The sequence below is a fragment of the Thunnus thynnus genome, chromosome 6, assembly GCF_963924715.1.
Source record: "Thunnus thynnus chromosome 6, fThuThy2.1, whole genome shotgun sequence".
NCBI lineage: Eukaryota > Metazoa > Chordata > Actinopteri > Scombriformes > Scombridae > Thunnus > Thunnus thynnus.
Window position 1 is genome coordinate 12,151,455 of NC_089522.1, and position 27,348 is coordinate 12,178,802.

Sequence of the window (27,348 nt, forward strand, 5' to 3'; positions counted from 1 at the left end):
CTGCCTGCTTCTCCAAACTGGGGGGCTGCGGACCGCCCTCTACTGCTGGTAATACACTGACTATGGATAATTACCTCATTCAACCCCACTTCAAAAAATGCAAACTATCCCTTTAAGTTACTAAGCATCATCTGGACGCTCTAGTGGACAGTAGAAGAACAACAACTAAAGGTGCTTTTGCATCTGGATTCAACATTGAGTTAATATCAGCGGCTGCTGTTTGAATCAAAGTGTGTTTGTAGGAACCTGTGATGACTGATTTTTGTCTTTGATACTTATATATAATAAACTTAATGTTTACAAACTTAAAACTTAAAAAAACTTAAAAACTTCGGCAACTAGAACACTTAAATATCCAGACTCACATATCTCACTTTAGCAGGTTTATTGATCTGTAAAAGTGCTCACATAGTCAGAACCAGCTCAATTAAAAAGTGTCTAGACAACAATATTCTACCTAAAAATGTCTTGAAGAGAAGTACGGGTCCATCAATTACTGTGTGTGTGTGTGTGTGTATCATATCAGATCTAAGCCAAATACAGACAAATACAGAGTGGTATGTTTGTTTTTATCAAAGATCATAATCTCCCTACAGTTGTTCAGGTGGTGAAAAAGTATAATTGAGTAAAACGGGAAAATATTAGAGTGCACAAACAAACAGTGTTGCAACTAACAAACATAATTTGTTTAAATTACTTCAAACACTTGTTCAATCCAATCCTTTAATATATTTTTTATAACATAATCTTTTCTGCTTTTGTCACATAATTTACCAAGGATGACAGTTACTGTAAAGCCCGACAATTCTCAGTATATTTCACTAAATAAACCATAAACTGACTCTTGCTTAGAACATTGTCAAAATACATAATTTGTGTGAATTTATTTTAAGACATGACTTTGAACCTGGTTTGTTAACTTCCCCTTTTGTTTCCTACTGGTTCGTCTCACTTTTTGCGCTCTTCAGGTAAAACAGGTCAGTTCCTTCGGCTGATCCTCTACACTAGTCTGATCTTCTTGACCCTGCAGTGCTTCATGCAGATTCCCTTCGCCTACATCCCTCCACACGGTAAAAACAAATACGTTACACTTCACGCAATAAGGACATTTTTTGTAGAAGAAGACGTCACCAGTGTGCGTTGCGTGCAAAATGAAAATATTATCATTTGTATAACATACAAATCTGAAACACAAACATTTCAGGAAGCAATAAAAACAGCTTTGTTCCTGTCGCACCTTTTTTTTTTTTTTTTTTTTACAGTTAGCAGCCCCTGGGAAGACTTCCTCTACCATGTGGGTATTATAAGGTAAGTTTACATTTGACTTACACATTTTCAAGAAACTTATCAGTGGTTACATATTTTTATATCCCATTATTTTGAGTCACATCAACTTAACATTACTGCAGACCATTTTCCAAGACATACCATGACTTTATAAATTGATTTCCTATGTTCCAAACAGATTTATAGTCCAGTTCATTTGAGTGTAGTATGAAAATCAACCTATTGAGGATTAAAACTTGACATTGAGATTTATCACCAATAACATTTAACCTGTTTTTTTTGTTACATGCTAAAGCAGGACAGATAATGTAATGCTTCCAAAAAATAAAGGCAACTAAATATAAATTACGTATCTCAAGCATGTGATATTGATATGAATGGAAATCAGTAGAGATCACACCCATGGTAATGCTTGTGTGTTTCCAGATTCAGCTTGGTAGATCCCGGCAACATTGTGCGCCTCTTGGCCCCAGACGTGAGCCTCTTCTTCTCTGTCCTTTTTGTACTGAGGCTGTGCAAAAAACTACTGCGCCCCGCACCCCAAGTTAGTCTCCATGAAAACGGAATCCCGCCCTCTGACCCCGAGGTAATGCTGAGCATATTCACCGACTGCTCTAACATCGCATAACATGAAGAACGCCACAGTGATATCAATCTGATTGTTTCATGGGTCTGACAGGAAGTGGAAACCTCTGACACAGAGTCTGAGGGAGGAAGTGAGACCGAGGGCTCGTCCTTTGACAGCTCAGACGAAAGCACCATGCCGGTTCAGTCGGGTCCGCCCCAGTTTGTTCAGAAGCTGATAGTGTTTGCAGCCGGACTGAGGCTGCTGTTGTCGGCAATCATGAACACAGCAGGGAAAGTGGTGGTGACTATACTGCTGGGGCTGGCAGGTACAATACAGCAGCTGGTTTGTGTGTGTGTGTGCAGGTTTATTATAGTTTTAAAATGTCTATAAGTTTAGTGTAATTCACTTTATTTTCCTCTTCTCTTGTCATACTGTGTGTGTGTGTGTGTGTGTGTGTGTGTGTGTGTGTGTCCAGGAATCACGCTGCCCTCCCTCACCTCAGCTGTGTATTTCGGTGTGTTTCTCGGGCTGGTATGGTGGTGGGTGTTCAGCCGCTCCATCAGCCTGCTCTTCTTCAGCTCCCTGTGTGTGATGATGGCCATCTTCAGCGGAGGACACCTGCTGGCACTCTACCTCTACCAGCTGCCGCTGTCCCAGCAGCTTGTGCCACCAGAGGATGTTTACGCCAGGTACGGAAGTGGTTGAAAAGTAGAATAAGACTGAAATATTGGACTGATCTGGTGCATTTATTAAATATATCAACAATGTCATGTTGGTTACAAATATGATGAATCCAAAACTATGAATATAAGCAGAAAATTTTAAAAAGGGCAAATATTTCAATACATATTCATCCAAATCAGGTCATTAAGTTCATCAGTTTTGACTCTGCATCTTGCACTGATATTTATGTGTCAGTGAAAGTACTGCACCAGACTGAAGAGTCATATAAAATGTTGTGTAATCAATACACTTTTAACAGAAATACTGGCTGTTAACCTTCATTAATTTTAACTGTGGCTCAAATGTTTGCATTTACATCATACAGTACAGGATGTGGAGCTGAGAAAAGGCACATATTTTTGCCAGAAAAAAAAGATTTATCTGTTTTAACCTTTTTCTTATGGCTTTATTAAAATTGTCCTTTTGGCTGATTTATCTTCTTTGCAAGTTCCAAGTTAATATTTAATGTTGTTCTTCTCTGCACTGACACTCATTCTCCGTTCACACTCGCTCTCCTTCTTCATCCGATGTTCCTTCCTCTCTACCTGTCCCAGGTTGTTTGGTATGACAGGAGTGATCAGAACCAACAGTTCAGACCCGTACACTCTTGGTCTACAACCACATGTCATCTGGCCTGACTTCATCAACCCACTGGTCCTGCTGCTGCTGTATTACACACTGGTGGCTCTGCTGCACAAATGGGTCCACATCACAGAGGAGGTTTGTAAGTGTGTGTGAGTGTTTGATCGATTGTTATCTTTATAATAACAATCTATCAAACGACAATGTGTAATGCAAAAGCAGGCAGTTGTTTTAAGGGATAAAGTTCTGAAAAACCCACTGCACAGTACCTGCCCAGCACCAAACTCCAAACAGACACTCTTAGTGACTACCTGGTGAACACAGTTCAGCATTTAGCATTTTTTTTAGCATTTAGCTGCTAGAGAGCCTGATATCTCCCTCAGGAGTTGGTAGAGACCAAAGAGCTAAAGGAAAGTGAATATTAGACTTACATTCACCAGGCAGCCAGAGACAGGACTCCAAATGAATGATAATGTCGCTCCGTAAGTGCTGGATGTGTAAGTAAGCAACTGTTTGGTAACAAATTCAACATATCAACTTAAAAAGTGATGACATGTTATGTAGTCACAACTTGTATCTGCTGCCCCCAAGTGGGCCAAAAAATCAGTTATTGCATGAAAATCTCAAGCACCAGTCAGCACAACCCACATATTTTGACATTTTTGTTAAATTTGGGGGGGGGGTCAAAAAGCTCCAGAAATGTATTTTTTTCTTACCAGATAACGGAGGTTAATCTCCATATTCTCCTAGCAAACCCTAGAGGGTTGGGAACACTAAATACCACTACTTCTACTACTACTATGGGTACAGCTGAAGGTTTTACTTGTACTAAAGCCAGTGCTTCTCTGACACTGCGACTTCTCCTACTACTTCTGATGTTTCTACTATTGCTACCACTTCAACCACTATCAATACTTCAACATAAAAACAATTACTGCTATTGATACTGTCACCACTACCCCCTTCATTTACAAACATCTTTGTGCGAATGTATGTGTGTGTTATTTTTATGCACAAACATGCAGGTATATTAACCTTCGCACAGTATTCAGATGATATTAACTTGCATGACAAGCTTTTAATAGCTGCTGTGTTTCTCAGAATACTGTTGATGGTGAAGAGTCTGACAGTCCAATAGAAAGTCCAGTTGATCCTTCAAGCTTCTTCAGAGTCATGTACATCTCAGGAGATAAGGAGGAGGTAACCTACAAACAGTGATATTTTTCCTCTGAATTATATTGTCGGGTCACAGGAATATTGTAAATGTATTTTAGCTCTGATCGCACTACTGGTTGCTTGTTATGTCAGTGGTCCTGCATTTATGGTCATAGTTAGTTGCTTTGGATAAAAGCATTGACTTAAAATCTGTTAAATAGACATCATAGTCTAACTGCAGTTTCACTGCTAGCCTCTTTCAAATTGACATAATCAACAGAAGATTTCTCTTTTTTCAGCTTTTGACTAGCACAGATGATGACGAAGCCTATCTACCTGATGAAGTAAGCCATCTTATTTGACTGATAATTAAGGTGGGAGGTAATATAAATTTTGAGAGTAGTGTGCACTCTTTTAAAAAATCCTAGTGGCTTTTTTGGTAACCACATACTTGAATGAACATGTCTGATCTAAACTTACAGCATGATGTGCTCTCTTTCCTCAGCCTATGGTCTTAATGACGAGCAGTTCCTGGGAAGATGGCCACAGAAACGATCTGAGATCTCTGTTAGGAGCGGCAGGGTACACAAACTGTTACCCTCCACCACAGTATGAAGGCAAAGAGTCACCATCACATGGTAATCACACTCAGATATCTAAGTACACAGCCTGAGCAATTATAGCAACTACAGCTTTACTGCTTCCATTATTTCTTATGTGTGTATTGTTGTGTAGTTGTCCTGAAACTTCAGCAACACATGCATAGTGTCATTGTTGAAAATGTGACAAATTACTGTCTCATGCAAATATTGTATTTTATTGTAGGGCTGTATTTGGTTTGTCCTTTGTAGTTTTTCAGTGTCAGGGATTTAATGTGTTTGATCTGTTAACTAAATAGTTTCTTTTAATCTCATATTTTGCCTCTCCTTTCTGCTAGAGACAGAGGGTGAGAGTGAAATGGAGGAGAGGAGTGAGGAGGTCCTGGAGAGTCCGACAGAAACCTCGCCTCCCCCCTCAGGCCCAAGTGGTCTGGTCATCTTTGGACGACTGGTGCAAAAACACAGCTATGTCAGCGCCCTTATCATCATGATGGTAAACTACATACTAATACTGATTTTATAAAAGTGTTGTATTTGTGAACAAAATTTGAGAACAAAATTATATCTGAAAAGAGTTTTTGTGTTATGGGTGTTGTGTAGGTAGTCAGAGAAGATAACCTTAAACATTAAACAATTTGTCTGTTAATTGATTAGTTGACCCACAATAAAATTTATCAGCAACTCTTTTGATAATTGATTAAGTCGTTTTTCAAGCAGAAATGACATATATGGTGTGATTTCAGCTCCTCAAATGTGATGTTTGCCGTATATAATAGTTAACTGAATATCTTTGGATTGGTAATGTAAACAATTTAAAGATATCATCTTGAAACCTGGGAAATTATAACTCTACTTGTCATTTTTCACTGTTTCCTGACATTTGTAGACAATGATTATTCGAGAAATAAGTGGCAGAGGAAATGATAACTTTACCCTTGACCCCGAACCGGAAACTAACTTCAGCATCTCCCGAAAGAACAGTTAACTAACTAGCCAACAGGCATTATTTAGCATAGTCTAGCGTTAGCCATGGTAGCTAATTAGTATGAATTATGCTGGGAAGCTAAGGTGCTAGCATTAGCTACGGCTACTACTGAATTAGTAACCAGCAAATAACATTAGCATTGTTGTCTGGTAGTTTAACCAACCAGCTGAAATGACCAAAAACACGAAATAATATATGATTGGTAGAAAACAGCACAAAAATAACTTCTGTACTTTAAAAAATTTGTACATTTCCATCATGTCGAACCGTTAGTGTTAGTTAACGGACTGTCAAACGCGCCACAATAATTCAACGGTCACTGACGGCAGTGACGTCACATCAACAAACGTTTTCAGGTCTGGAGTATCACCTACAACAACTGGCTGACGTTTGCCCTGCTGGTGTGGTCGTGTATCATCTGGATGATGCGGGACCGGCGCCGGTACGCCATGATGTCGGCCCCGTTCCTGGCCATCTACGGCACGGTGCTGCTGGTGCTGGGTTTCCTGAGCGGGCTGCGCCTGAGCCGGGCCGAGCTGTACCCTGGCCTGCCTCCGGCTTTGATAGCGGACTTCGACCTGAACAGTTACCACCCTGCGCCCTGCATCCACCTGGGAGCAAAGGTGAGGAGGAGGGAGGTTAATATTTTTTCTTTCCAAAACAATTTTATCAAATTTTATATTAATACAATTACAATAATAGTAGAAATCCCCTCACTCTTACCCCCCATTCCCTCCCTCCCTTTCCCTCAAACATGTACACATCATCCCCTCCCACTCCAAACAATTCTTGGGTGTACAATTAAAAAAGTAACATAAATGATAATAATAAGCCAAATTAAATACAAGTAGCTTAGAGGGCATAAGATACAGATAGATACATAAGATACATAAGATCAAATATCCATTGATAAAATGTAATAGGGGAGGTTATTATTAATGGACAAGAACTTTTTCTTTTCCTTTATTACAAACTTGATGAGGACATTGAAAGAGCTGAAAGAGAAAACAGAAGTAGAAAAAAAGTAACCCGTATGATAAAAGGCCAACTACACTTATGCTTCATGAGTATCTCATATTAAAGTCTCTAAATCTTAACTACAACTGCTTTATAAAATGAAATATTTGTGACAAAATAAGCAACTATAAAAGTTAATCACTCTTAAAAAAACAGATCAGATTTGAATGATATTGGCTCTACTTGACAACATGAGTATACAACCCAATTATAACCTATTTCAGATTCAGATTTTTATCATTTTGCATCTTAATAGGTGCATGAACATACCAGATATTACCTTTAGTAACAGGCTTATTAAGAAAATGGATTTTCAGGGTAATTATTGCAGATGAGGCAACAAGAACTTCCAGCAAATAATTCCTGTTCTCAGCATTTAAAGACATCAACCAGCTCTTTACACGGTTGCCAACTGGACACTTTCAAGTCAATTGATTCATGTTAAACTGTACTCTGCTCCCAAACACCTGTAGTCTGTGCACAAGTTATTTTAGCTACTTATTCTTTTGGTAGCCAAGTCCAGAGAAACAGGTTATAACTTATTTTTGCTCACCAGATTGTATTAAATTAATTGATTGTTTTGTACTTATGCTGTGTGTGCTGCAGGTTTTCTACAGCTTCAGCTTTTGGTTGGTGTTTCGTCAGCAGCTGAAGGAGAGGCAGGAGGAGCAGAGCTTGAAGGAGGAATCTCTAGATGAAGTCAAAGTTATGCAACGTAATTCATTTTTGTATTGCTTTTTATAATGATTATGACTATTAGAGTGTTAGATAATAACATAAATTAGTTTGTAGTAATGTAAGGCTTGTGTTCTTCAAATCATCTTGAAATGTACCGAGGCTATTTGACTGATTTACTATGTTTGAGGTAAGTATGCTAAACAAAGATGTATCCCTGCTCTCCCTCTGCTCCCTGCTCTTCTCCCTCCTGTTCTCCTTCTGTCTCTCAATTCTTTTGGGTTTTTCCTTCTCCTCCTCATCCTTCTCCTCTTTGTTTCCTCCATCTCAGCGGAAGAAAGTCAGCCATCACCTCTGGTAGCGATGCTGATCTCAGGAGTGAAAGGTACACTGGTGAAATACTGGATCCTCTTCTGCTGCTCCATGTTCTTCATCGTCAGCTTCTCTGGAAAGGTATCGACAGACAGTACACCTTAAAAACTTTGCATGAGAAAAGTTCCATTCATTACATATCTTCTAATCAGACTTTTTCAACACTGCCGCTTTGTGTCTAGGATGCATTTTGGGAAAATCATGCAGCAGGAATGAGGTTTTAACATGAAGTCAGCAAACTACAATGATTTTCAATCTAATTTAAATAGTAATTTAAAATACATGCCTGAATTACTCTGCTGAAGGCTTCAGGGCACATGTGTAGTTATTTATTTTGATCATCCTTCTCCTTATTCTCAACCTCTTATCAGCCACTGTGGTGATAGATTAAATTTCCTGTGATGCCATCAGTCACTATTCCACTTTGTACATTGTGCAACAGTGACACAAAATCAGATGTGAACGATGAAGACAATAAATCATTTATTAGTTTATTGTTTCTAATTCATTACGGCAAGTAGATTTTGTATTTTGGATAATGGATGTATGGTATGTGTAGTATATTTATGTTTGGAAGCCACTAAAAAAAGTTAATTATAAAAATAAGAACATTTACAACAAATATATATCTGGATGCAGATTCAGGACTTTTATGGTCTAGTATTCCTCATCTCGACCTGGTTTTTAGCTGATTTTCCTCATGTCAAGCTTTTTTTTTTAAAATTAATTATATTATTACATTAAACATACATTAATAATCTTGACCATGTTTCACTTGCTCAGGTGGTCGTCTACAAGATCCTCTACATTGTCCTCTTCCTCTTCTGTGTCGTCCTCTACCAGGTGAGTGATTTTTCTACCAAGTTAGTGATTTTAGTGATCTGGCTGGTTGTAATAAACAGCCAAGATTTAGTCTATGTGTATTTTGAAATGACGTATACTGATGTAGATGTAGTACTTAAATTATTCATCTTCCTCTATAGAACCACCTGTGTCTTGACATCTTGTGTAGAAACTGTGTTCTTGATGTTGAATGGCTTCTTGATGTGAATATTGTCTATTATGCTTACAGGTTTCTCTGACTATGCAAAGTAGAGAATTGATAAAGGATGGAAATTTGATATTGAGATTGCAGGGGTCAATAAGTGGAGAGAAAATCTGCTTTTATGGTTGAGACGTTGCATAACACACAATTATAATTTCAGGTTCATCTTACACTGTAATGTGTCGACTCCTGAATTATCATCAATAAGTTATTCTGCTGTTGTCTGCACATAAAAAGGTTCAGAACATGTCCAGCTTTTATATAAACCTGACAACACACACACACAGACACACTCAAACAGTCTACCCACCCCTGATAGATACTATTTTACTGTTAAAAGTATTGATTATGAGCCATAAGCACATACATAACAATTTTTGCTACTGTTTTCCTGGTTTTCCTCTCCCTTCTTATGTTTCTGCTGACCTTTTACAAACACGGTAGGCACTTACAGGCAGGCTTAATGGCTTCGGAAGTGACGTAAGACAAGACAACATTATTTGTCTGTTTGGACAGCATCAGCAACATCATGTGTTTTACACCCTGGAGAGTGTGATAGAAGAAGTAAAGGCAACACTGTTATTAATCATAAAAATATCTCATTTAGCTGCTTGTTTTGGGGGATACATCAGAATAATCAGAGCAAACTGTGTCAAATTATTATTGAGTATTGAGCATATTAATATGGATTAATGCCAGTACAAATTTAGCTTGTATGACTACCAGTCCAACACTAATGTCAAGATCTGTAGCTTGATGGAAAAGGTACTGTATCTTTCTGTCTGTTTTCTCTCCCCTCAGGTCCGTTATGATGTGTGGCGTCGGATCCTAAAGACGTTCTGGGCGGTGGTGGTCGGTTATTCCATGGTGGTGTTGATAGCCATCTACCTGTATCAGTTCAGAAGTGTGTCTGGGCTGTTCAGACAGATCATGGGCATGTCAGAGGAAGGGTGAGTAGGACTGTGTGTCTTTTTTTTAATGTAATTAATCATTTTTGCTAGTTTTAGGAGTCTTTTTGGGGATGAAGCAGCCTGTTTTTTTTGGTAAAGTGATCATATTGTTTCTCCTGTCTGACTCTGCAGTCTTCGGGATCTGGGTTTGGAGCGGTACGACACGGTGGAGTTGTTTGCTCGTATCCTCCTTCCTGCTGCGTTCCTACTAGCTTGTATTCTCCAGCTGCATTACTTCAACTCAGACTTTCTGACTCTCACTGACCTGGACAACATACCTGTCAGGCAGAACTCCAGGTGAGACAGCAGGAACGAATATCTAATAAAGCGTTTCACTTACAGTATGTTGAAACAGTTGCGCTACTTGATCAAAACATGAAAAAATAATTACGTCTTCCCTACTTTTATACCTGTGTCATATAAATCATATAAATCAGCACAGTGCACATCATTTAGATCCAAGTGCCCTTTTTTCATGTTAAAACAAGCACTGTTCCTGTATGTGCTTTATACTTTATGGTTGACTGATAAACAAACTGTATAATTGTACAAATAATATTTGTCTAATCCGACCTTCTCTCCATCCAGAGAGGAAGAACTCAGAAGCTCAATCAATGTGATATCTGAGACGTAAGAACCGTGTTTATCCCTCCTTATCGTTGTGTATAGACTCTTCATGATTAACTGATTTATTCCCAATAGATATAATCTGTGCTTAAACCAGAAAGGGCTGCCTTCACACAGTGCAAATGTATAATACTCACTGTAATGTTCACACATCTCTTTCTCTTTCATTTATTTCCCAGCATTAAAGAAAACATTGAAAAGTTACAGAAAAGGTGAGACTCTTGTTTGACTCATATCTTTGTTCTTTAATGAATCAGCGTTTGTGTTGACATACTTATTTGGAATGTAATCATGTATTTAGAAATAAAGATAAGCAATCGTTTTTGAGTGTTCAAAGGCAGCATTTCAATTGAAAACTTAATTCTCTGTAACAACCAACGTGTACATACATGTAAAACATGATCCTGAACCCACTCAGTCCTTGTAAGTGCCTCTGAGCAAGGTTTTCTGATAATTGTGTACAAAATATCTCAAAAAAATACTTGCTGTGGTCCTGCAGGCTTCTGAAGGAGCAGATTGGAAATGGGAAAAGCCAGGAGACTCTGGACAGCATCGAACTGCAGACCTCCTCAGAGAAAGGAGCTGAGGAGCAGGAGGAGACAACGGGAGACGGTAACTACAGCTCAGAACCCAAAATACCAGCAGGACAAATAATTGATATGGCATTATATGATAATGTGTTCTCTTACAACAAGAACATGTCATTTATACAAATATTTTATTCATACACTGGCTCCAAGTATTGCTTATTTTGTGAGCACTGATGATGAATTTTATGAAGTAATTTGCTATTTTGACAGTTAAACCTGCTTTCCACACATGAAAATGTGAGACTTGGTATGAGGCAGAGATCTTTCCTTCTTTTACAGACATTTTAACTCTGCAGCTGTTTGTCTTATGGTTACAGTTTATGGCTGTTCTACTTTTTAATGACAGCAATCAGTGCATGAGGTGTATTTGGTAAAAAGATTTGGACTCTCAACACATGAAATCATATGAAACGGACAGCACAGTGAATAAATATAGTTTCTTATTCCCGCTTTTTAAAATTTTTTTTTCCAGTTCTGCGTTATGTTTTCCTGTTATACAGGTGGATTAATCATCTGTATCAGCCATATGAGAACTAAAGCAGAGATATGATGTTCATATGGTATTTAATGTTGCTTTTCACTGACCTTCATTTCTTTCTTCCTCCCAGAAACTGCCCCCAGCAGTCATGAGGACAAATGGGTTGTGATTGTGGACCGGGCCAGCCTGCTGCTCTTTCAGGCTCTATCAGGACTCCACAGGCTCCAGGAGCTGAGCTGGAGACTGCTGGAGCTCCACAGCCTCAAAATAGTGTCTTCCGGCATCATCTGGGTGTCACTGCAAGAGGTGGGATGTTATCGATTTTCTCAGTGCTGATTTGATGGTTAAGGAAGGAAGTAAAATCAACCTATAAGAGACAGAATTTACAGCTTTTAATAACTCGGTTGATGTAATCAGTGGAAAGAATCAATCTAACCTATTGGTATTTTGCTCAGATCAAACATGGTATTCAGTATTTATTCGCTTATTTTAGAAAAAAAAAAAAAAAGAAACATGATTTCCATCTTCACAGGTTTCTCTGATGAACTTGCTCTTCCTGGTTCTGTGGGCATTTGCACTCCCATTTCCGCGGTTACGGCCTATGGCATCCAGCATCTCTGCCGTGTGGGCCTGCGTCATGGTGGTGTGCAAGATGTTTTACCAGCTCAAAGTCATCAAACCCCTCGATTACTCCTCCAACTGCACTGCTGTGAGTATCCGTACCTGCGTGTGTTTGTAACTGTTATCTATTGCAGTATAAACAGTATAAACTGTCTTTTGTCTTGTGCTCCACATATCATCATTCAGATTTAGACACAAGCATGACACATATTTTCACACTTACACATGTTTGTCTTTTGTATCTCAGGGTTTGGTAGCTTCCAACAGCTCGGACCTGAATGATGGAGTGGAGATAAGGGGGAACATGATGGAGCTGCTCAGAAGGTCCGTTCTCTATATCGAGCCTGTGGACCCCGTCTACTGGTGTGGAGCGTTGCTGAAGTGTGAGGGCAGGATCCTCCCCTGTCTCAGGGTAAGATAAAACATGTGTTCAGTTATACAATCTTACCAAGTACACTCCACCAGGTTTAGGCTCTAATATACTCGTACTGTTGGTGAAACTGTAGTTACAGATAGTTTTGTATGAACAGAGAAAGTGGATTCTCTGTTAAGAGGCTTGATTAGATGCTGATGGTCTCAGGCAGAGGACCAGGACCACAAAATTCAGACTTCAGTAACACATCCAAAATTCTCAAATCAAATATTTCCAAAAGTTTCCTTGTCACACTTTTGAATTATGTCCCAGTGTAGTTTTTTTTCTCAGAAACTTTTCTCTGTGTTGTAGAACCATCTGATGGTACTGGGGCTGCTGGTGTTTGAGGCGACTGTCCATCGCCACCAGCTCTACTTCCGTCTCCATAACAACCTGAAGGCCCCGCACTTCAGCATCATCTTCCAGGGCATCACTCGGCAGCACCTGGATCAGGGCATCCTGCCCTGCATCAAGTACTTCATCAACTTCTGCTTCTACAAATTTGGGCTCGAGGTACTTTTTAACTGCATGTGTGCGTCTGTTCACTGTTCAATGTATCTGACATCTTAACATAAATGCGCGTCTTCTTCTTAGGTGAGTTTAATAGTGGCGGTCAACGTGATTGGTCAGAGGATGGATTTCTATGCCCTGCTCCATTCCTGCGCCTTATTGGCTGTCCTGTCGCGGCGACGCAGGAAAGCTATCGGGGAGGTGTGGCCTAAATACTGCTGCTTCACAGCAGGGCTCATGGTGCTGCAGTACCTGCTCTGCATCGGCATCCCTCCTGCTCTCTGTGTTGGTATGAAACTCTGAAACTATCATTTAAATCCAGTCCCAGAAAAGCTTTTCTTTTATTTTTTTTCTGTTCTAACCTCCTGGTGTGAGTATGGCCACAGAGGAACAGAAGAGGAACCGGGTAGCATGAACAGCGAAAATGTGTGACACCTACAGAAAATCTAGCTCCAGAAACAGAAAGTCTAAAGAAGAAGAGGCTACAGTACCGTATAAACCAATTAACAAGAACAAAACAGTGCAAGAACATTATAGAAATGAACATTACATAGCATGAAAGATATCAAAATCAACAAAGCTAAAAAAAACAAAGGCAGGATTGGAGATAACCACTCTCACACCAGGGCTGCAATGGTTAATCTGTCATATTTCTTTTCAATTAATCAATTAATTAAAGGTTTAATTAATTTTTAAAAATACCAAGATGAGGTTATCAAATAGCTGAATGTTTCTCAAATGTGAGAAGTGAATGGAAGTGTGTTGTTTTTGCTTGATAAATGGCTTTAATGATTATTCTATTCCCTTGTCAGATTACCCCTGGAGGACCGCTGTTCAACCTTTGACCTCTAATGTCATTAAGTGGTTTTACCTTCCTGACTTCGCCATGAGACCCAATCCATTATTCATATTCTGTGAGTTTATCTCTACTCTCCTGTCCTCCTCTCTTCTCTTCTCATGTCAGATTTTGACTTCTCTCTCTTTCTCCTGCTCTCTGCAGACGACCACCTCCTGTTGCTCTGCTCGTCTCTGCAGTGGCAGGTGTTTGAGGAGGAGAACCGAGCGGCAGTGCGACTGCTGGCCGGAGACAACGTTGAGATCAGCCGTAATCTGGATCCTTGCTCCTTCAACCAGTTCATACCAGTCAACAACTTTCTTCACTGCAGGTCAGCAACACCGACCTGCTCTTCAGGTCTTTTATTTAGTTTTTTATCTTGGGCCAGATGTCTATTTGAAATTTTCATGGTTATCTATACTATCAAAAACAAAATGCTTGATTTATTTTCTCCTCACCCTGAAGATGACTCACTCAAGTCTAAATTTATATTCTCTGTATAAGAACAGGAAATAGCCTGAGCTCCATAATCCAGCACTTAGTTAATCTCTTCAAACAGTTTTCTGCTTTGTAGGTTAAACTGGTGGAGAACTGGGACTCCATCATGTTGGTTTGTGGTTGTTTTAGGAGCATTAAGGGGTTGAATTAGACCATTAATTTATACATGTTGTCAAACTCATGAAAGCTGTTCTGGTAAACTGAAATTGCTGGATAAGCACTCACAGACGTCTCCCATTTCCATCACAGATCAGTGCCTTCATTTATGGGCTTTATTTCACTGTCTTCCTGTGAGCCTTCATCACATCTGATATCTCGCTGCTGACAGAAACAAAACTCAAATCAAAACCAGAAATTTCCACATGGAACATTTTGGCATCAGTCACAACAAATTCATTTTGCTGATGAAGTTGGTGGATGTTGTATGTTGTATGTTCGATTGTCAAGTTAAACTTGTTTTTAAATTTGAAACGGACTAACAATATCAACAATTTTCACAGTAGTGCAAGAAATGATTCTTAAACTTTTTTTTTTCAGGTGCTACCTCGACATGGTGAAGGTGTTTGTGTTCAGCTATTTCTTCTGGCTGGTACTCTGCCTCATCTTCATCACCGGCACAACAAGGATCAACATCTTCTGTCTGGGCTACCTGGTGGCCTGTTTCTACTTCATGTTGTTTGGAGGCAGCGTGCTGATGCAGCCTGTCAGATACATACTGCGTCTGTGGGACTGGCTCATCGGCTACACCTGCTTCGTGATCGCCATGAAGAACCTGCTGTCTGTGAGTTACTGCAGTCATTTTAGACACACAGCAGTTTAAGCAGCTATACTATTGATTATTGCTTTGTTTTTGACACAATGCTTCCTCTGGTTTCTGTCTGTCATTTTTGTATTATTCTGTATCAGCTCGGTTCTTGTGCCTACCTGAACAGTCTGTTGAAGAACGGCTGCTGGTTAATTCAGGCCTTCAGCATGTTCTGCACCATCAAAGGCTACGACGTCCGTAAGTGTCTGTAACAAGAAGATGGTAACTGACACCTTAAATCTTAGTGTGCACACGTGTTAGAGAGGGAAATTAAAAGAAATACATAAGAATCATTGATGTTATGACATTTACAGTTTATGAACTTCATGCATGATCAGAGTAAGTTTGTATATTTTATGGTACTTGTGGGTTTCCAACTGACACTTTATTGAACATCTATTTATGGCTTCTAAGGGTTCTGTCAAAGTTACAGTTGAGTTATTCCTCGATCTCTCTGTGTGTTTCAGCTGATCCTGACGATGAGTGTGAGCTGCCGGAGGGTGAGGCCGGCATTGTCTGGGATGCGATCTGTTTCACTGTCCTCTTGGCACAAAGAAGGGTCTTCCTCAGTTACTACTTCCTCTATGTGGTGTCTGACCTCAAGTCCTCTAAGATATTGGCCTCCAGGTCTGTACTCCAACTGCTTCCTGGTTAGGTCCCTAACATACCTTAAAGCAACACAAACAACGGCGAAGGGTAACATTTTTATAAAACTGAAACTTAAATTTGGTTGGATAAATGAAACCCAAAATATCTCTTACGTATTCAATTAATAAAAGAAACGAAAGGGACACACAGTAAGGCAAAAGAGTCCAACTTTCCTCAGCTGAAGCAGCGCTCACTCACAGCTGTTTAGGAGTTATTTTACAAGTAATTAATAATTATTATTGATCATTTAAATTTCCTGGAAAAAACTGTGTAATTTGATACTAATTATAAGAAAAATAAGAATCTCCATATATGTTTAATATGTTTTTTTTTAGCTCTTTAATTTTGTATCTCTGCAGAGTGACTGTAGCTGACGTCAGAATATGGTGGATTATGCAGCACACTCGTTTTGTTATAGCAGATATAATGATTGTAATAAGAGGCCCTAAATAAAGTCTTACGGTGCTTCACAGACCAACTAACAAGGAGAATATAAAAACACAAGCAGCAGTAATGTAATCATGTCCTTTTCCTCTCCCTCTCTCTTCCTTTAAGGGGCGCTGAGCTGTTTGAGGCGAAGGTGAAGAAGCAGGTTGCAGCCAGACTGGAAATGGAGAAGAAATCTGTGGAAACACTGAAGAAACAGTAAGACACACACACCCTTCACCCTTTTCAACCCCCCATTTATTCTCTCTTTAAAGTAGTAGTGAACAGTTAGTAGTGAACTTACCTTTGCACCATCTACCTGTAGGATGGAGAAGATCAAATCTAAACAGAAGGGTCGGCCGGCACCAGCAGACAAACCAGGACTTCCTGCTGATCAGGAGCGGGTGACACCAGGTAACACATGAGGGTCTATTTCCTGTTTCTACTGTTAATAGACCAGTAGAGCATGAGCAGGCATTCACACTTTTATAGGCACGCTCCATGAAAAATGTTCCTCTTTTGTGACCGGACAGATCTTCCTTATTTAGTCAAAAATCTCTTTCTAAAGCCCCAGTTGTTATTATTTAGTCATGTATGATTTGTGCTAAATTCAAATACATAATTGAAGAGTTTGTTTTTCTGTTGTAAGATCATTTTATGTCAACATGGGGTGTTTGATCCAGTTTTATAATCGACTTTTCACCTTGATCTATACTCTTACTTACTTAGTATATGTAAGTGTTTTCTCTATGAAACTTATCAATCTTTAACATGTGAAGGGAGAAAATCAGCAAATATTAGTGTTAATATTTGTGTTTTCCAGGTGATGATGAGAAGGCAAAGAGGGATGCAGGAAAATGGTGGAAGCCTTGGGTTTCACGACCTGGAGGTGAGCAGCAACACCGCAGAATGCAAACAGCACTGAAGAATGACGATTGCTCCTTTATTTCCCTTTAAGGTTTTTTTTCAACAAGCTGCTCTTGTTTTTTGCTCTGTGCTCTGCTCTGTTTCATGCAGTGGAAAACAACTGTGGCTACCACCTGTTTGAGAGTGACAGTGAGGAGGAGGAAGAGGAGGTTACGGAGAAGAAAGAGGAGGAAGAACCACCAAAGAAGAAATCTGCTTTCCAGGTGAGAGCTAGAAAACCAACAGACAAAACCCAATGACAAATAAAACGGATACATTTATATGTTTTCCACATACTCAAGGATTATAGCTGCTCCATGAAGAGTTTAATGTTTTTTACATCTGGTGTTTCTATATTGTGACATCATCAGTCAAATCGTGTCTTTGATATCCCAGTTGGCCTACAACGCCTGGAGCACCAGTTCTAAGACGGCTCTGAAGGACCTGAAGAAGGAGAAGAAGACAATACAGAAAGAGGAGAAGAAGAGAGCAAAGAGAGAGCTGCAGAAACAACAGGGTGAGAGAGCGATATGGTGTTTAACTAACAGCGCATCGTCTCTCTCTGTAGTCAGTCTGAATTGAATGTCAGAGTTGTAAACTATAAAACTACTTCTGAAGCTGGACTTGGTAAATTTACATTCAATTTGGCAATTATATTTTTGTATTTGTTGTGTAAAAGTGGACATGAAGGCTCCAGAGGAAAGGTCAGATCACCAAAAACATGAGAATATATCTCCAGGGACGTGTTTGGTAAGCAGTAGGATGTCAAATATGTTCCTAGAGATGAACATACTGGAAATTTTATGGAGATTTGATTCGTTTTTGAGGTACTGGCATTTTACAAACTGTTAGTTGGGGGAAATATCCTGCTATGGACCAAACTGTTGGATGGACACACTGACCAGGTCAACATGAAGGTCAACATCTGCCTCCTCAGACTTCATCACTATTGGAGCAAGACTGAATTGACAGTAAAATCTTCTTTTTCCCAGGTATTGATCGAACAGACTCTAGTGAGGATGAACTGGATGAAACCACCGTGGAGGAGGAGGGAGAGGAGGAAAAAGGTAATTAGACATTACAGTTACAATAAACCACTGAGAGATGTGACTATATAGCTGTAATACAAAGAAGCAGCTTTAAACTGTAAATGAAGAGCAGATACAACCTGGACAGCACTGATATATACATACTGGACTCACTTATATACTGTTCCTTTCCTTACAGAAAACATTCTGCAGCGAATCGTTAGCACTTTGAAATTCAGCTGGGTCTTCCTTCAGTCCCTCCTTGACGACCTGACGCAGGGCCTGAACTCATTTTGTAAAGATAACGTGGCCATATCCAAGGTGCTGTGCTTCGAGCGAACATTACTCAGCCAGCAGCAGAAGAAGGTGAGATGACGGGATATAAAACTGCAAATTTATTTGAAATTTTTGAAAACGTCTTGTTGAAAAACCCTTTATTTCTCCAATGTCAGATATTATTATATATTATATTGTATTTATCATTGCCTTCTTCTTCTTTGCATTTACGTTTCGTCATTGGGCAGACGTGTTTATCCAAAGCGACTTACAAGTGAGCCAAGACAATCGAGCATTAGAGGACAATGAAATTTTGGAAGTTAATTCGTCATTTAAATGCCCTGCAGCCAAACAGGTGTTTTATTCTGACTATTAGTCCTCTGTCAGGTTGAATTTGGGCAGAGCTGATGCTGAGGATTATGTGATGTTACCAAACTCCTTAAGAATGATAAACAGGTGCAACAAAACTAACATGAAATTGGGGAAGACATCAATCAAGCATGGTCTGAAGATTCATGTTTTCTATTTAGAGCATGTATTTCTTGAAAAATAAGTCCTGTCAGTCGAATCCTACCAAACATGCAGTAAATATGGTGGTATAGTCTGAACACACATAGTGCCATTCAACCACTCTGCTCAATCCTGTTCGGCTATTAGCAGACTCTGCCTCTCACTCCTTCGCTCTGCAGGGCAAAGAGGTGAGCCAGGAGAGCGTGAAGCAGTTTTATGAAAACTGGATGTCCCGTCAGAACACACTGTCATCTCAGGACGGCCTAGATGACACCCTGCCTCCTCCCGCCTCGCCGCCCGCCGTCCCCTCCTCACACCACGCCTACGCCAAGCTGAAGAACCAAGCCTCCAAAGTGTCCTGGGCCAGCAGCGTTTCCAGGTAGGTTACTGGATGCCGACTCATGCCAATGCATACAACATATTCACCTCTTCTTTTAAGATCTCGTATACTCATCTTCTCTCTCCCTCCTGCGGACCTTCAGCTGTATGACAGATGAGACGATGCTGGGCTCCCGGCAGCCGACCCAGGAGGAGCTGGATGAACCTCCCACTGTGACGCCCATTGCTGACCAGTACAGACGGAGGCTCCTGAAAACTGCCAACATCGACTTCACCTCCTTTGAGACTGATGAAGTCTTAGCAAGGTGAAGGAGAAATCTATGTTTATGGACAGTAAAACAAAGGTTCACACACGGATTTGGGCTACGGGGTTGTGAGAGAATCCTGGACATGATTGTATCATCAAGTACAAGTAATTTAAGTATGTTAATAAGTAAATTAGATGTAAATTAAATTCATACGGTAAATCTAGACTCACACAAACTTTGCAACCCATCTCCACTATATTTATTGCAAATAATTAGTACTGTACATAATATCCTTTAAATCTGCCAGTCGTTATGGCTTGTTTCATAATTTATTCATCAAAGGGTTTTTTTGGAATCGAAAATAATTTGGTTCTTTTATTCAAGTTTTTATAGATATTTATTTATTTATTTTTTATTTTTAGAATATCACAATTTATACCCTCTTTATTTTTTGTACTTTCAATGTTTCAATGTTTCGAATCATTTCTGACTATCTTTCTCAAAAGCTGTGAGGAAGACACCCCTCAAGAGGAAGACCCCGAAAAAGAGAAAAATGAGGACGAGGACAACGACGGGGAAAAGAGATGTGAGCAAGAACAAGAGGAGGCAGAAGAGAAGGAGGAACAAGAAGAGGACGATTGTGAGGAGGAGAGGGAAGAGTGGGACAAGGAAACACAGCTGGGGGAAGAAGATGAAGGCCCTGATTACCCAGAATGCACCTCTTTGGGTTTCAGGGAGGGTGACGGAGAGAAAAGTGTCGATCTCACAGAATCCCCCAGACCTCTGAGTCAGGAGACGAGGAACCTCACTGCCAGCGAACTGCTGCTCAACAAGTCAGTAGACGCAAGAAATGTGTTGCTTGAAAACAAGAGCAGAGCACTTTAAAAACATTTAAACTAACTGTCTCTTCCTCCCTCCTGCAGTATGTTTGAAAACGACGAGATCGCAGAGTCTGATAAGTTTTTCCTGTCGTTGCCGAGGCCACTGAAGCTGCTGCTCGCCCTCTACAACACCATGGTGTCCAAGTCAGAGATGCTGTGCTACTTCGTCATCATCCTCAACCACATCGTGTCGGCGTCGTTCCTCTCGCTCATCCTGCCGATTCTCATTTTCCTCTGGGCCATGCTGTCTGTGCCCCGGCCGACCAAACGCTTCTGGATGACCGCCATTATCTACACAGAGGTGTGGTGTGTTTAACGTCATCTTCAAGCATGAGGAGTTTTTCTTCTACAAATGTATATTTTTTGGTTCGCTAGTTCCATATATGAACTCCAAGTACAGAAAAATATGTGAAAAGGACAGAAATTAGTTTTTTGAGAAAGCATTACCTGGTGTTTATCAATTTTTAACTCTGAATTAGCAAAACTAGTCTGTAAAATAAGGACTCAAGTTACCCACCATCCCTGATTTGGTACTAATTATACAGTTTTACAGCTGATGCATGATCCAGAACTTTCTACTCTCTCTCCTGTGTTTCTATCAGCTGACTGTTGTGGTGAAGTACTTTTTCCAGTTCGGTTTCTTCCCCTGGACGTCCTCTGCCTACCGAGGCATCAACGCCGAGCGGCCCTTCGCTCTGCCCAACATCATCGGGGTGGAGAAGAAAGACGGCTATGTTCTCTTTGACCTCATTCAGCTGCTCGCTCTGTTCTTCCACCGGTCTATTCTCAAGGTAACCGTAAAAATGTACCACTGAAATGTATCTGCTCTTTCGGATATACCATCCTGCTGCTGTACGTCTTGTACTACCAGCACTGTTGCCATGCAGCGAGTTATTCATGTTAAAATTTGATTCTGTTTGGCAGAAACTGAATATATAATGTGTCCATACAGTGTCACGGGCTGTGGGACAACAAAGAAGTTGAGATGCCCGATTTCTTCAAGAAGATGAAGAAGAAGGTGGACAAGAGGAAGATGACAGGAGGAGATAAAATTGGCAGTAAGGGAAGAGCTCCGAGCCGGCTGAGGTTCCTCCCTCTGCAGGCCTCCACCACCTCCATGTTCTGTAGAAGAAAGAGAGGAGACTCTGCAGAGTCTGATGGTGAATACATCCAAATCTGGTCTTGCAGTTTGTTGTCTTTTTTTCTCATGAGAGAGGGAAGTCACTGCTAGATAATTTTTCTTCTTGACATTAATTACATAATATAATTTCTCTTTTTTTTACTGGAGAGGTGAAGCCCAAGAAGCAGAGCAGCAAGAGGAAGAGACGGCACCAACACAAAGCTCCACTGACCAGGAAGCAGAGGATCAGACAGCAGATCAGAGAGAGGATGCTACAGGCCAAAGCTGCCATTATAGAAGTGTGAGTTGTTTTCTTGTCTCATGGCTTTTTTTGTTAATGGGTCAGATATGGTGTCTAGAAGGAGCTAGTGCTGTTAATGCATTAGCTTAGATGAGTTTCTTTTTGTCCATAACTTTGTATCCACTCAGTTTTCTTTTCCAGAGAAGGACAAATATTATGACACTCAAACACTATAAAGCTGATTTCAGATTTTTTCTGACCAATGTTCAGTGTGAACCTGCAGAGGAGTTTTCCTGCCTTTTTTGGATTCTGATACTGTATTTTTTTATTATTTTATGTTTTTCTACAGCGCCCTTCATATCTACTTACCCATAAGACAGTTTTTCTATGACATCATCCACCCAGAGTACAGTCCTGTGTGTGACGTCTACGCTCTCATGTTTCTCATCGACGTAGTCAACTTCATCGTCACCATATATGGATACTGGGCCTTTGGGGTGAGAGTCTGCCATGTTTCTTATTAAACCAAGAATATACACACATATATTAATGTTACTTATTATACAGTTTATGATACTGATCTTTGTCTATAGAAATACTCCGCAGCAGCCGACATCACAGAGTCCCTGTCAGAGGACCAGGTCCCTGAAGCCTTCCTGGTCATGCTGCTCATCCAGTTCGGTACCATGATAGTGGACCGGGCCCTCTACCTGAAGAAGTCCTTGCTGGGAAAGTGTGTTTTCCAAGTGGTCCTGGTGTTCGGCATACACTTTTGGATGTTCTTCATCCTCCCCGGGGTCACTGAGAGGTCGTCAACTGAATTTAATGTTTTCCTCATATGTTCAACCAAGCGGTTGAATTCATTCATCCAAACCAATAGAAATCAGAATTCACTCAATTTATGAAACTTTTATTGATTATGAAACATTATGTAAGCATACACCCAGTGTGTTTAGCTTTATTCTCATAACTTCTCCATTATCTTCCATTCAATTTCAGGATCATTAATCGACTGAGTGATCTGAAACATATTAACTTGTAAAACCTAATTCCCACCTAAAATTTCTGTTATTCAAAACTCTGTCAGACTTTGTCAGATCTTTAAGACACCAACAAGATATTTTCATTGACACCTTCTTTGTTCATGTCAATATTTGCTCCACAGGAGGTTCAACCGGAACCCGATTGCTCAGCTCTGGTACTTCGTTAAGTGTATCTACTTCGGCCTGTCTGCCTACCAGATCAAATGTGGCTACCCAAACCGCATTCTGGGAAACTTCCTCACCAAGAATTACAACTACCTAAACCTCTTCCTCTTCCAAGGGTACGAAAACAGTGTCTTGCTTTAATAATTGTTTCCAGAATATACTATATGAAATTAAAGAAACTATACCTCCTCCAGGTTTCGATTGGTTCCCTTCCTGACGGAGTTGAGGGCGGTGATGGACTGGGTTTGGACAGACACCACTCTGTCTCTGTCCAGTTGGATTTGTGTTGAAGACATCTATGCTAACATATTTATCCTCAAGTGCTGGAGGGAGTCTGAGAAAGTAAGTGAGTGTGTGTGATGGACCACTATTACTACAATACCGCACACTCAAACTGATATATGTATAATATTAAAGTAAGTAAATCTCTGCCTCTCTGCTTTAAAATGACCATAAGATTTGTATCTGCAGGGCTGTTGCTAAAATTTCTGTACTCCTATACTTTGTTTTCATGTGGAAAACTCCCATCCATGTTCTCTCACCCTCCCTTATTGACTGATAATTATATAATAAAATATAATAAAATATGAGGAGTTATAGATCAAATACATATTGATTTATGACTGTCGCTCTGATAAGTTATGATGTCAATTTTTTGAGATTTTATAGGCTAAAGACAAAATAAATTGATATTGAAAGTAACAATTTTACCCAGTAAACTGAATAACAATGAGTGTGAAGTGAACTACAGTCATTTAATTGCAATTCCTCCAGAAATACCCCCACCATCCAGGGCAGAAGAAGAAGAAGGTGGTGAAATACGGGATGGGAGGATTAATCATCTTCGCTCTCATCAGCATCATCTGGTTCCCACTCCTCTTCATGTCGCTCGTCCAATCAGCAGCCGGAGTGACTAATCAGCCAGTGGACGTCTCCATCCAGCTGAGCATCGCAGGATATGAGGTCAGGATGGATATAAATACGTGTTTTAGTGTTTATGTGCTTGTTTTGTAAAACACTGACGCTAGCTCACTGCTAATATCCATACAAGGATTCTTGTTTGTATAAGGTGCCTTTTGCTTGAAGTGAAACAGTAAAGACATGCAGGTGTGTTGTCTTGTATATTAAAGTCACCTGAACTCATCTTCATCATTTCACACACAAACCACTTTTTCTTTTGGTTTGGTGGTCTGGTTCTTCCCTGCAGTACCATCAAGGTTTATACCAGTGATGAGGTTTTTATGTTTTCCATCTAACTGTGCAGTTCAGGCCTTTGTCAATGTCCCTCTCTAGTGTAGATGTGCGTCACAGTGTGTCTGTGTGTGTTTTCACAGCCTCTGTTCTCCATGAGCGCCCAGGAGCAGAACTTGGTTTCGTTCTCAGAAGCTGGATTCAACCGACTCACCAAAGTCTATGCGACCCATCCAGTAAGATGCACTTCATTACTGTAAACACAAAACTCAGACCAAATACTAAACCAAGTTAATGTTAAATACTTCATGTTAATTGTTTTGTAGTGCGTTTGATACATACAGAAGTGATTGATTTGACATGTGGCACTCTGAGTGATTCGATGGTTTATTTTTATTGTCTCTCCTAGTCTGCTATGCAGTTCATAATGAACTACATGGCCGAAGACATTGTTGTTGCAAAGATAAAGAGTGATGCCAGCCTGCTGTGGAGCATCAGCCCGGCCAGTCGAGAGGCCATGATACAGGAGCTCAGCAACTCCACTCACATATACATAACCTTACGCTGGACGCTGCTCAGGTCAGTCTGAGTCTGACTGTATATGTGCATCTGTACTTGTGGTCAACTATGCATTTTAATTAATAATAATATAATTAAATATTCAGTTCCTGTGGATTCAGCTTGTTAGAATACATCTGGTGCATTTTCATTCAGGTTTAAGATTTAGAGTAACGCTGCCACTGAAATGTGCACCATTTCTTTTTAATCATTTTTCAATGAAACTGAAACAGCCCACTAACTGCATTTTTACATAATTTATCTCAATTTGGCACAAATCCTCAAAGTCTCAAGCAAACTTTTGGTACATGTGCTACTTCATGTCCTCCTCAGGAATGCGTCCATATCAATGCATGCGGAGACGGCTGGAGAACACACTGTGAAGTTTGAGGACAAGGCCTTGATGGAAGGGATAGTCCACATGCTCAAAGGCAACAGCAGTAAACCTGCGTGAGTCGCAGTCAACACACACAAACAGCTGTTTGTTTTACTTATTATGTCTTCTTCAGGTGTTGAAATGCAGTTTCCTTTCTAATGACTATAATTAAGATAAACTTTTACCTAAAATACTTGAATAAGCATGACACTACATATATGAGTGGGTATACTGTTTTTTATCAGCTATTTCTAAACGCTTTTACAACCCAGACGTTCATGTGCAACATCACTGAATGTCTGAATTCAGCTCAAATTGTGTTAAACTGTTATTCTGTCTTGTAGGATCATTAATTCTCTGCTGCCAAAGTACATCAGGGGTAACAGAGGACCAGAGTCCAAAATGGCAACCAGGATGGAAGTAGGTCAGTTAGTGTTTATTGTACATTGACTGCACAACAGATGATTCTCTTATAGATAATAACTGCATTATACTGTCCAGAGGAATCCATACTGGCAGTGATAAATCCTCAACTCCTTATGCTCTCTCGCTGTTTTTGAATTCTCTATCTGGGTACGTCAGGATTCATGTGAGTCCTGTTTAAATCCTGTTTAACTTAACCTGTGGCGTCTTCCCTCAGAGCACTCGGACCGCCCGGACCTCCTGGCGCTGTCTTTCTTCAGGCCCATGTCGATCAAACTCGAGCAGGCCGACGGGACTTCGGAGAGAGAGGCAGAACAGTGGTGGGTGGTGGAGGAGTGCTCCCCAGTCCTCGTCTCGTCCGACCACAAGTGTCACAGCATAGAGATAGTGGTGTTCAGTGATAAAGTCAGCCCCTCCAGTGTGGGCTTCCTGGCTGGACACGGGTAGGTAACGAGGTGTCTTTGACCTGCATTCTTATGACTGTGGACTTCGGACCTGTTTTTGATGTTTTAAAAGGGCATTGACACGCTGATTTGTGCCTGTCTACTCTCTCTCTCAGCATCGTAGGCCTGTACATGTCAGTGGTGCTGGTCATCGGAAAGTTCGTCAGGGAATTCTTCAACGGGATCTCCAGGTCCATCATGTTCGAGGAGCTGCCCTGTGTAGACCGGGTCCTGAAGCTCTGCACAGACATTTTCGTGGTGCGGGAGACGGGAGAGATGGAACTGGAGGAGACGCTGTTTGAGAAACTCATCTTCCTCTACAGATCGCCGGAGACCATGATCAAGATGACCAGAGAGAAGAAAGACAGCTGAGGGTTTTCACAGGTGTATCATCTGAATGGTCAACTGTTAGAGGGACGTGGAGGGTGAAACGGCACCTGTGGATGTGGCCACGCTGGACTCCCATCAATCAAAATGGATGTTTTTGAGCAAATAAAACTTGGTGCAGTAGAATCAATCATTTCATTTACATTTTGAGTGCAGTTAAAGCACAATTTGTGTCAAAACTTGTGATTAAAGAATGATCCAGTTGTAGTCAAGATTTTCAACCCCTTTCTGACCCTGCTACTGACCTTGACCTCTGACCTCCAAGCACAGGACAAGGGAATTTTTCTAAATCATTGCTTACTTAAAAATGGATATACTAATGGTTTTCAAACAAGTACTTACTTACTTAACATTAATTTAAAGCTCATTAATGTGGGACTCACATGTCTGAAATTTATGTTTGTTTATTTACTGACACTTGTGTTCCATCCTCTGCAAACAGAATGTCAACAACAACAAAAATTTAAAAAGGTACTTAACGCAGATTAACCTGGACTGGAGTTAAGCGAATTAAGTGCCTGCCAGATGTGATTCACTTCAGCTACACACTGGACAATGCATGAGTTTCTAATCATGACTTTGGACTCTGATTTTCACTGGTGTGAAGCAAAAACATCCTATTTTCCTGACTTATGTTCTTGCAGATCACTTAAATTTTGACAAACTCTTGATATGCTCATGGATCAGCACACAAATACCTCTGTAAATACCATGTTTCTGAATACGCCTATGTAGACTAGTGCACTGATTAATTTATATCAAAATAAAAATTGTTACACACAACAAAATGTTTGAGTGTCTGATT

General features: G+C 40.2%; 1 protein-coding gene and 1 long non-coding RNA gene across 6 annotated transcripts; one reads left to right on the forward strand and one right to left on the reverse strand.

The window, feature by feature from the left end:
• Positions 1–351: 351 nt before the first annotated feature.
• On the reverse strand, positions 352–6,364 carry LOC137184251 (uncharacterized). 4 transcript variants are annotated; one of them, XR_010928640.1, is made up of 5 exons: positions 6,274–6,364; positions 4,796–4,880; positions 4,228–4,365; positions 2,353–2,515; positions 352–1,061 (listed from the first exon to the last, which is right to left on the reverse strand). It is a non-coding gene; the product is annotated as an uncharacterized lncRNA (long non-coding RNA). The 4 variants fall into 4 exon arrangements; XR_010928639.1 differs by lacking the exon at positions 352–1,061 and having other exon boundaries at positions 2,088–2,515; XR_010928637.1 differs by lacking the exons at positions 352–1,061; positions 2,353–2,515 and adding an exon at positions 2,527–3,268.
• si:dkey-11f4.7 (piezo-type mechanosensitive ion channel component 2) lies at positions 6,274–27,141 on the forward strand. 2 transcript variants are annotated; one of them, XR_010928636.1, is made up of 44 exons: positions 6,274–6,522; positions 7,523–7,631; positions 7,923–8,044; positions 8,747–8,806; positions 9,810–9,958; positions 10,091–10,255; positions 10,547–10,588; positions 10,765–10,797; positions 11,085–11,197; positions 11,784–11,959; positions 12,186–12,362; positions 12,522–12,686; positions 12,999–13,199; positions 13,281–13,485; positions 14,009–14,110; positions 14,197–14,362; positions 15,067–15,310; positions 15,436–15,532; positions 15,802–15,961; positions 16,538–16,627; positions 16,734–16,822; positions 17,232–17,297; positions 17,426–17,538; positions 17,711–17,831; positions 18,307–18,381; positions 18,542–18,708; positions 19,308–19,507; positions 19,611–19,772; positions 20,222–20,548; positions 20,639–20,897; positions 21,199–21,387; positions 21,549–21,756; positions 21,885–22,017; positions 22,307–22,454; positions 22,551–22,765; positions 23,123–23,281; positions 23,360–23,507; positions 23,940–24,128; positions 24,500–24,592; positions 24,766–24,935; positions 25,248–25,364; positions 25,635–25,710; positions 25,931–26,156; positions 26,273–26,363. XR_010928636.1 is itself a non-coding variant. In XM_067591728.1 (44 exons), the coding sequence occupies exons 1-44, from the start codon at positions 6,322–6,324 to the stop codon at positions 26,526–26,528; spliced, it is 6,687 nt and encodes a 2,228-aa protein (XP_067447829.1). In that variant the 5' UTR covers positions 6,274–6,321; the 3' UTR covers positions 26,529–27,141. The 2 variants fall into 2 exon arrangements, 1 of the variants encoding a protein (XP_067447829.1); XM_067591728.1 differs by having other exon boundaries at positions 25,635–25,714; positions 26,273–27,141.
• Positions 27,142–27,348: the final 207 nt, after the last annotated feature.

Excerpts from the sequence above, each read along its gene's own strand:
- si:dkey-11f4.7 (XM_067591728.1), top strand. The coding sequence starts at position 6,322 with ATGATGCGGGACCGGCGCCGGTACGCCATGATGTCGGCCCCGTTCCTG. Across the intron at positions 9,959-10,090 it reads ATGGGCATGTCAGAGGAAGG|TCTTCGGGATCTGGGTTTGG; the intron begins GTGAGTAGGACT and ends CTGACTCTGCAG. Across the intron at positions 16,823-17,231 it reads TCAGGAGCGGGTGACACCAG|GTGATGATGAGAAGGCAAAG; the intron begins GTAACACATGAG and ends TGTGTTTTCCAG.